The 10877-nt window shown below is 40.4% G+C and overlaps 1 protein-coding gene across 1 annotated transcript; it reads right to left on the reverse strand.

The window, feature by feature from the left end:
* Positions 1-4173: 4173 nt before the first annotated feature.
* On the reverse strand, positions 4174-9816 carry nr4a2a (nuclear receptor subfamily 4, group A, member 2a). Its single transcript, XM_030758973.1, has 8 exons — positions 9606-9816; positions 8951-9055; positions 7878-8749; positions 7317-7446; positions 6954-7117; positions 6378-6580; positions 6032-6210; positions 4174-5909 (listed from the first exon to the last, which is right to left on the reverse strand). Exons 3-8 carry the CDS (start codon positions 8745-8747, stop codon positions 5653-5655), a joined length of 1803 nt encoding a protein of 600 aa, XP_030614833.1. The 5' UTR covers positions 8748-8749; positions 8951-9055; positions 9606-9816; the 3' UTR covers positions 4174-5652.
* Between the last annotated feature and the right edge of the window lie 1061 nt (positions 9817-10877).

Raw genomic sequence — 10877 nt, forward strand, 5'->3', positions numbered from 1 at the left:
CCTCCGTTTTTTACAGTTTATTCCTCAGTCTCCTCCAGCCTCGCCCCAGAGACCAAATGCATCATTTGAGGCTCATACAATTCACTGCTTACTGAGCCACTGGCTCCTACCAGCCTGATAGAGGCATTTTTCGCCACTTAGAAGCATGCACTGTGTGTCCGATCCCTTCCTCCTTAATATGTCCTCTATTACCATCAGGCATTTATGCCTGTTTTTTCTACTTCAGTGACCACTGAGCACCGGCTTCATTAAAACTAATTGAATCGGAAACATGTCTGCCTGAGGAAACATTAACTCTTTCTATAAAGGAAATTTCCGATTTCATTTTGTCAATAAGGTCAAAGGACTGAGCCCATGTGTTCAATACTGATACATGCCGTGCCCATAAACTTAATCTGCAGCCCTAAATTCTCGGGCTATTTAATTTGGGTATCTATCAGCATTGAATGCACTAATTTATGCTCTTTGAGTTTGTTGCAATGAAGAAATACACAAACAAAAAATAACCCCCCCCCCCCCCCCCATATATAAATTTTCAAGCAGAAACCTGAAGAAAACCCTCTCTAACACGATGCTCTATCAGTTTCATTGAATAATTAATTTCTTGTGGTTAGCATAATTGAGTCTTGGTACAAGTATTACATTAATGGATTTTACTGACCACACTTGAAACAATAATTTTATGGCATCTGTCAGAAATCGATGTGTGATAACAGAGCACACACAGCTGTTTAATATGAAGTAAATATTTATGAGTGATCTGACTAGACATCAAGTTCAGTCAATCTTCTTTGAAAGGATCTGTGCGAATGATTAACCTCATTTTACTGGTGCTGTCTGGGCTGGTAATGGCTATTAGAGCTAAGAAGGAGTGAGGCCTTTGATTTTTGGCTTCTCATCATTCACAGCTTGTCGCATCCCTTCATCCTTCATACACGGCTGCTGAATTGATTGTCTGTTTAGTCCTATGAATGATAAAGCTGCTCTGGGCCACAGGCTGAGAGGGACAGACATGGCTCACCTCCATCTATATGCAAGGTGGATTTCTTTTCCTGCCTCGCCGCTCGGAAATCAGCTTTTTGCATTATTTATTGGACAATCATCAGCATTTCAATATGTTAAATCAAATAGTCACAGTAATATAACTATAGACAGTCGTATCCAAAGGGCCATCTTTCAACTCATTATTCATTCATTTTGTTTAGAGCTATAGTCGGCAGGACTCATGAGATTCATAAGTTGTGTAATCAACATGTTTTACTGCAAGCTTGTGCAGCAAAGTGCTTCACTGCCTAAACAGAGGGAAAGGTAACATGAACAAAATTGATGCTGAGGTTTAGGGAGGACTGGATGCACCGAATGAATGAAAAGCTGTGCATTACAAAGGCTGTCGAAAAGACAATAAATGCAACTTTACTTGTTTAAATAGCCTTCATCTGAAAGACAGCCAAGTACAGGTAATAAAAACCGTGATGTGGTGTGTAGACATGTAGATCCACTATGTGCCTCAAAATTACTTTTAATGGCAACTATAAAAGATAAAAAGAGAAAAAAAAGTAATTTGTAAATGGCTTTGTTTTTTCCAAGTCAGAGAAAATAAACACAGTGACCAAAGCTCACTTGCTGTCTCCTCGGAGAGCAGATATAATGTGTAGAGTTATATCAGTGGGCAGCATGTAGGCTCCCAGTTTTGTACTATGTTGCAGAGAAGTTTGCATCAGATGTATTCATGCACCTTTATAATTATTCTTCCTCGTGTCTTTCTGACTGCTACTCTGTAGTTCTGCAGTTTAAAAATAGTATAATTGAAATGTAGTTTGAGCACGAGTGAGGCTTGCTCTTTAGATAGCTACTAAGTTCTCATGTAGTGCAAAGCTTCACGGTCAGGTGGTCTCCCACTTTGGGTATCAAATGATGCAATGATCTAGCTTGTCTTGCGCTTTCAGCTTGTTAATTAACACATCTGGTTTCCAGATTAAAATAATATCAATGAAAGGAGTTGACAAAATTCCATATTACAATAAAATAATAATGGTCAGCTGAAAGTAGGAAATGGTTTTCAGGTTAAACACCTACACCTGAGTTACAACACTTTAAATCTACCCTATGCAACACATATGAACCTGTCAAACTGCACCACAAAAACAACAACAACAAAAAAACAGCAAAAAACAAACAGTAGCCAAACTGCAGGTGTGCATGCAACAAAATCCAAGACTGCCACACTGTGCAGAGTTCATGTGTGTACTAAGACTGAGAGATTTTTAATTTGATGTCTCTCTCACCTTGCGTATGAGCATTTAGCAGCAGAAATCAGGCTTTGTTCTCAGGAGATGGCCACCTTCACCTGCTGGCTTTCGTTGTTCTGTGTGCAGGGGCTCAACACAAGACTGTAAAAGTGAAAAATGATTTCTTTTCTTTCTTGTAGTCCAACTTATGCTCACACAATCACACCTAACCTTTCACTGGTGTCCAGGAGTGGGGAAGATATTAGGCACTTAATAAATGGAGACTCAAAGTCTTTCAGCATATATAATCATGCACAAACAGTGACAGAAGTGTTAGCTACACGTGTCATGTTTTATTGTATTGAGATAGACATGTATAAAACCTAACTGTACTTAGAGTCAATAAAGGAAACTTGTGACATTGTAATGCACCCTTTCAACAGATCTGCTAAATGTCAGCAAACTGGTTCTGAGCACAATCCCAATTTGCCTTGGAATTAGCACTTTACAGTGACGATCTAATTATTTAGACAATTTATTGCCTGCTGCTAATATCTCTCAAAATACGCTGTTCCCTTCATCTTGATCATATGATAAATGTGGAATCGTTGTGGATAAGTCCCAGACATGCCTCAGAGCCTCGCGTCACTTCTCTCTCCTGACAGACTGAAGGAAAGACGTACTGACAGCGGCCCTGCCTCACTTTGTTCAAGCTAATCACCGCCGTTTTGTATACATTTCTAAATTACTCATATTTCTACTTCTACAGTCCACAATATGCAGATGTGATGTGCAGCGACATCTCAAAAAAGCTTCACCGCAGTTGCATGAGATTAATCAGTACATTGAATTATAGGATATAGCCTACATAGGGGAAATTTTACCTGTGCTTTTTTTAATGGCCGATACAGCGGAAACGTCACTCCCAGGGGGTCTGTGGAAGGTTTCAGGTAGAAGCTAGCATATTACTAAAGTATTAAAAACAAACTAGGTTACCTTTTTTTTCTTCAAACACCGGCACCGGTTTAAAAGCAAGAAAAAAAAAAAAAGCTGAGCGATATAACGGCACAGAACAAAAAGGTGTGCATCATCTTATCTTTCTTCACTTAAATTTCACAGACAACTGGAGCGCTGGAAATATAATCCCGCGTTACCTGTGCGCAAACCAGGTTTCACATTTCAGAAAGCATGTGTACTTTTCAGCTGCACATCGAACGCCTTTTCTTCTTATTTGTAAAGGCAAGTTGCATGTAGTCGGCTTTTCTTTTTTTTTTTTTTTTTTTTTCCACTGCCGGAAAACTGCTGAGTGTAAAACTGTTTAGTTCTGGCTCTGATCTGACTTGTCGGCAGGATAGGTTAAAAGTCTGATTTCAAATTATAAAAGGTCAGTGGAGCGGAATCGCAAAAATCAGCTTGTATACAAACTGGAATAATATAAGGGTGGACATCACATTCTTAATCCCCTGTTAGGTAACGGGGAAAGTCGAGATCCACAAAGTTAAAGTTTTATCGGTGATTCAGCTGCAAAGAACATCCATAGAAATCATCTGAATTATAAGCTAAAATCCGATGGTTTTGTTTGAATAGTTGTTCGAAAAATCGTGCTTTGTGTGAAATTCAGATTCCTGCATTTAATCTGTTGCATCATTTTTTTTTTTTTTTTGTTAAACACAAAGCGAGATTAGAAAGGGAAAAATAAAGGTTCTATCGGCAAATGATAGACAAATAAAATCGTCTCTTTTAAGCTGTTAAAATGTTAGAAATAATGAAGAATACACAGCCGCACGCAGGGTGACGCTTTAGAACCCACAAATTTATAAGTGGCTCAAACAAAATTTGGATAAATGAAATGTAATCTCAGTAAAGTCGGAAAAAATGAACGCTTAAAATTGTGAAATTGTTAATATGTGCCTCTGTAAAGATGAATATTTTTGTCAAAATAAAAAACCCAAATAAAGCTTCCCTGCCATCACGAATATTTCCTCTTTTAAAGCAATAACTTACTCTTTTCGTTTGAACTAAACTCTTGTCACATTTATTTAAATTGGGATGAAAACAGAAATTAATATTATTGCGGTGTCATTATGAAGTTTGTTTTTGCGCCGTTACTTCACAATGCTGAGAATTCCGCGAATAAGTTAGAATGAGAAAATGCCTGCGAGTCTCTCTCTGTCTGTCTCTCTCTCTCTCTCTCTCTCTCTCGGGGATTGGAAAAGTCTGAATTTGAAGAATACATTTCAGAGAAAGTATTTAGCAAAGAATTGATTTAAAAGTTTTATTTGTAAACATTAAATATTTCTTTGTCTCTAAAGTTTTTGAATTCGGCACCAAATGCGTTACAGAAGTTGTAAGTACACCGTGATGCCAAAGATGTAGGCCTATATCACACACTCATGGACCTCTTCATATAAGATGGCATTTTCAGTTCCAAAACGTGTAAATCATAACTACCTAGACGCTTATAAGACATAAAACATAGACAACGTGCTCAGCATGAAACTTGGATGGTTTGAAATCGTTTAAATTGCACCATGCTTAGTGTAGCTCTTGGCAATAGAAATAATAAATATATAGAAACGTTTATATTCAACAGCAACAATACTTACAGCACATACAAACAAGGAATGTCTGACAGTTTTACAAACACCATGGGTCCCTCATTTTCTATACAGATGAAATATTTTTCCACATATGCGTCATACATAAAAGGAGTGCCATAACTACGAATCAGTATCAAATCTAGCAGACTACATAGTGTCCGGTATATATTATATATAGACATCACCTCAGCAAGTGCCTATAAAAGAAAAGGATGGGGGAGGAATGGAGGGAGGGGGAGAAAACTAGATCATGCGTTGTCTTTTCTGGATACTTTTGGGATCCTGTCAGAAACACATAGGCACGAGTCAAAAGAGAAAAGAAAAATTAAATATTTTCATTATAACAAACTTTGTACACATGTTATAAACCGATGCATTGGAGGCATCACATAATCTATCATAATATACAGTGTGTGTGCGTGGGTTTATATATTTCTATATAAATGGAATATATTACATCTGAGTATGCTGAATCAGTAGAGCCGATGTTAAATAAACAGTTAATGATTGCAAGACAAAGTTAAATTTGATGATAATTTGTCCACTTGAGAGAATTTCCCCGTGATAATTCAGTTGTTTGGTACAAAAAAAAGGAAGAAAAAGGGAAAAAAAGAGAGAAAAGAAAAAAAAAATCAAGGCCTGCACAGCCATCAGACTTTCTGTTTTTTCCTCCTGTTACTTTTTCACGATTTCATATTCATAATGTGGTTGTTCTGTTAGCATGTGGAGCTTGCAAATATTCAGAAATAACAACGTTAAAAATCTGTCAAGTCTGACACAAATAGTCTTTTGGAAGTTCTTTGAGGTTCGCCATTGAGTCAGACTCAGAAAGGTAGGGTGTCGAGGAAAAGTTTGTCAATTATTGCTGGCGGAGGGACTAGGTCTTCTAGCTTTAGGTAAAAGATACGCTGCAGACCTTGGGTACATAGTGTGCGCAGTTCTGGGAGCTTTCCTAAGAGTTTTGACAAGTAGTTGGGACGATTCAAGCCACCGCCATTGAATGTCACTTGATCTTTGAGGCAGTTGACGATCTTGTTTTGGAGGTCCTCGACTCTCTTGGGTTCCTTGAGTCCGTGCCGCTCTGAAAAAAAGAAAAAAGAGAAAACCGGATGAATGATTTCTGATACATTAACCTTCTCATTTTCACAGGTGTTGTAATGCATCCGGAGTTTTTCTTTTAAAGACACAGCCGCCTTTACGCACCTGTTACCATGGCCAGAGCTGCGATGCATGAGAAGGCTGAGATGTCAATATTCATGCTCTGCAAGTTGGAAGAAAACTCCACGATGGCGTCTACCCACTCTCCAAATCCACGGACGCACTGTAGTCTGTGTAAAACCACTCCATTACAAAAAATAAGCTTTCCTTCCACTGGGTTGGACCTGCAGTTATTAACAAAATGTCATTAATTACGCTTGGCAATAAATGTGAATTCAAGAGCCTTCTAATTATTGGGCGGCTAATAAAGCCAAAAGCAATGAAGCTTGAAGGGGGGACTGATGATTATCTAAAGCCTAAATTGTTTTATTTAGTAATTACTCAGTCTCACCTGTATGCCAGCCGTAGGACAAAAAGTTCAAGGAAGGCGGATTCAAAGAGGAGATCTTGATCTTGCTTCGGTAGATCAGAAAAGCCAGGGATCTTCTCCGCCCAGCCCCGGATGATCTCCATGGAGCCCGTCAGGAGATCATAGAACTGCTGGATATGCTGAGTGTTGTCTCCAGTCATTTGGTAGTCAGGGTTAGCCTGGAACTGGAATTTAATTTAAACAGCGCCTTAATGAGGTCCTTTAAAATATATAATCCGTGAAATTGCAAATGCCCATTTCCAAGACGGAGAGAGAGAGATTTTTACCGCTGAATTCATGTGTCCTTTTTATTAAGTTCTGCATTTCAATGCAGTTCACTTAAAATATGCTACATTAAAAGCCTGGCAAAGTTTGGAATTCAGCGATGTATTGCAGAAAACTTTCAGGGTAATAAATTGTTACCTAAAATAGGACTAAATGAAAACGGTCGCCAGTCTCGTTTTATCCGCTTCCTCAGAATAATAGTTAACTTTTTTCTTTTAAATGTTTTGTGCGTGTGTGTGACTTTTTATTTCTGGGATTGTTATATTCACTTACTCTGGAGTAGTCCAAAGCAGACATGGAAGGATTGGAGTCCACATGGGCCCTAACAAGTGCGCTTATGAGGCTGACCGGCGGCGAGGGAGGGGAGGGCTCCTGGGGACTTTTGGGTTTGGATGGTAGGCGTCCTCTTCGACCTTTCAGATTATCCGTTCGGACAACTGCATTAACATGAATATATATATATATATATAAATGATTTAGATAAATCAACAATATACGCTCCAGTTTGTGCGTGTAAATGCCTGAATGTGGATAAATTCACAATCCAACACTGTTATTACGCGCGATTACCAATAGGTCAGAGTGAAAATATTAACTACTCGGGCTAAAATAATTTATTACATGGCCCAAACGTACCTTCTCTCACCATTCCGACGACAAGGCACTTCTGGAAACGGCAGAACTGGCAACGGTTTCTTCGGCGTTTGTCAACAGGACAGTTTTTATTTGCTAAACACACGTATTTTGCATTTTTCTGTACGGTGCGCTGGAAAGAGAGAGGGAGAAAAAACACAGTCAAGCTTCGGGCCCATTTCCAAGTCTATACAATGTTGATGCACAATTTGAAAAAGAAATGAAAGGTTGACAACAATATAATATAATTCCTATTTCATGCTGTGCGAACCAATGAGCAAATATACACATTAGTGATCTTTGCTGTGTTTCCTTTTCATTCTGTGTCAGCTGTATGTGGACAGGTATGACAGGCATATGCTTGTTTTTTATGTGGGCACTGACAGTTGTTCCTGTATTATATTTGAAGCAAGTTTCAGTGAAAGTGCTATTATGTTGCGTCTGATTTATTTTTTAAGCAGTTGAGAGGCATTTGACACACTGCGCAGCGAATAATAATCACAGAATGTATCACTGACGTAGAAACAGTACCACACATTCATTGTTGCTGTCATATCAGCCCACCTTGAAAAATCCTTTGCAGCCCTCGCAGGTTCTCACTCCATAATGCTGGCAGGCTGCGTTGTCCCCACATACCGCACACAGACCTTCGTTTGACGGAGATCCTCGGGACGGGGGCGATGGCACTTGGCTGTCCATCAGCTGGTGCCCGTGGCTGAGCTGCAGGGAGTGAGGAAAGGCCAGACCAGCCTGTTTCCGTATAGCGCTGGGCACCGCAAAACTTTGGCCGTCCGGGCCGCGGTGCGCGCCCGGGTTGTCGTGGTTCATGGAGACGTGCAGCGGTCCGTCGAACCGCATCTGACAGCTGGAAACAGGAGTACCAGGCGGGGACTGTTTGAAGGAGAAGAGCGAAAGCCTTGACACCGGATTCTTGCGCTGGTCCATCATATGAGACGTGGCCGCAACATAGTTCTGGTGGAAACTGTGGAGGGAGCCAGGGTCCTCCCACATGTGATTAGGCTGAACCTGGAAGTTTGGTGTACTTGGGGCATGAGGCGAGGAGGGTTTGAAGTACATAGGCCCAGAGTGAGCCATCATTTCCTCCGACTGAGGTGGCAGGTGGCTCTGCTGATGGTAACTGTGCATCTGGACGTCCTCCACTTTGATAGAGGACTGGTCTCCGGAGTGGGGCATCTGATACAGACAGGGCGGTTTAACGTCGTAACTGGTGTTATAGTTGTCCATGAATGTACTGAAACTTGGTAGAGAAGTAGTAGCTGTGATCTCAGTGTTGGTCAAGTCCATGCTAAACTTAACAAACTCAGGTGTTAAGAAGTCGCAGCTGTATTCTCCTGCGGTGTGGTAGCTGTAGCTCTGGGAAGCAGGACTGGCTCCTTGAGGTGATGATCCATACTGAGCCTGAACGCAGGGCATGGCTGAAAACCAAACCGGTGCAAACACATCAGACTTTTTCAGATAAATGTTTAAACTCAGGGGGAAAAGTTTTAAATTTGAATGTAAAAACATGTGAAATGTTCTATCTCGAAATCTCCACTAATTTTAAAAAAGTGTGCAATTTCAGGTTAAAATAAAACTTTAACACATCTGTATTTGTAAATCATTTTTTCGTGTCCTACCTCAAGTCTTGTGACAGTTTTCCGGTGACACTTGAAATGGGTAATGTCAGGAGCTGTTGTGTGGGTGTCAGGATAGAAGAATGCGACTCTGTTCTGGTTCTTCCCCTAATAAAACACAAACCTTTGGCATTTACTAGATTATACAATTAAACAATCTTAAAATGACCCATGAGATCCCAGATTCATTCAGGATGATTTTTTTTTTTTTTAACTATTGCGCGCAAACCACAACCCGTTTCCAAATGTGCAGAGCATGTTGGAACATTTATTCAGTGTTCTGGTGAATGTGAACAACATACGTGCCTAGGATATAGAAATTAAATCTGAATAAGTCTTCTTTTTGTTTTATTAGGGTGCCGGGTGGCGCGAAGTGAACAGACCAACTTTGCGCGTTTGACACTAGTGAAAACTTGGCTAAAAAGCAGAAAGCTGAAATGTGTCGTTAAATGGGATTCATATTTACATTTGAATAGTCCGAGTCAAACTCAGTATTGTTTAATTTCAATTTAAGGATGGAAAAATACCTGAATAATAATAATAATAATATTTAAAAAAAACAAAAAAAAACAAAACAGATTCCAATGGCTCGCAGAAGCCGGGCAAAGGCGAGCGCAGCCAGAGATTTTGTTGCAAGAAAGAGATGAATGAATCTTACCTCTTTCACATTAGGATCGTGCCTTTCTGTCCATGCGATAAGCATGAAGGTGGTATTCATCAATTTTAGTAAAAGCTCCAAATCATGAGCGTAGGTACAAGCAATGCCAAGCAGGGAAACCGAGTGACTCCGCGCACCAACAGCGACACAAGCTTCGACTATCCAGTCTGGCCAATGTGGCTTTGTTTATGTGAGCTCTAGATACCATGGCCCACGTGTTTCAGTACGCAACGTCATCGGCGTCGACACCGACGCGGACCAATCCGCTCGGGAGCTTTCTCAAGCCCCAATTTTTCTGGTGAGTATGTTTGTCTTGTGGTATGTGTTCTCTGTTGCTTCCCACATGGACATTAGCAGAGATGTAGTGGAGGATAAACCCACCTAAACTCAGTTCAGACACCTTGGTGTTTGCACAGGGTTTACGTCATGCTTGTTTTAGGCTGACATGAGTCTATGTGATATGATTTCGATGCATTTGCCACAAATCTCTAAAGTAAATGATGCATGTTTCCGATGGACTGGTGGTGCGATCATGATGTTATCACTGTTGTTTTCCTCACTGTTTTGACATGAAGGAATAGTATTTGTAATTGGAGAACGTTTACTATCATTCATTACTGCAGTAAAATAGAGGTATACTCTAAGGCTGCAGCAGGCCAATATGTAGCCAACTCTGCAGTTTTTTTTTAAGGTAAGGTATTAAAGCACAACTCCACACCTCCCTAAGTTAGAAACACGTCTGCTTACTAGCACTGAGTGTACGCATGGTCTGATTGTCGTTATTTAAATGTAAAATTAAGACGAGTGTACATTGGGACACATACACTGGCACAGTTATGTCATAACTCCACAATGCCAGACTCAGTGCACTAGTATGAAATAGCCCTAATGAAGCAGGGGTCAATATTATTCTTTGTTATCTTCTGACAGGATTTCTGTAGCCTAATTCAATTGTGTTCCAAATTTAGACCTCAGATGAGGTGGGGTCTGCGAGGTGGGCTGCCTATTCATAGCGCTGGTGGTGTGTGTGAGCTTCTGTAGGAGGAAGGGGGGATAATTAGCGGGCCTGTAGCCAGTTGTCATGGGGGACCCAAAGAGGGAAACGTGATAGGAGCGCGCAGAATGAGAGTGACGCAGAAAACGCTCAAGTTGACGCGGTCGCCAAAATAATCTGCTTGCCTTATTGTTCTGCAGCGATGGAATAACTGATCTTCGTCTAATCTTACACCAACACCTTGTAGCCAATCGAGATGGCCTAAATCTTTCTAGATG

Source organism: Archocentrus centrarchus, chromosome 21 (genome assembly GCF_007364275.1).
Source record: "Archocentrus centrarchus isolate MPI-CPG fArcCen1 chromosome 21, fArcCen1, whole genome shotgun sequence".
NCBI classification, from domain to species: domain Eukaryota; kingdom Metazoa; phylum Chordata; class Actinopteri; order Cichliformes; family Cichlidae; genus Archocentrus; species Archocentrus centrarchus.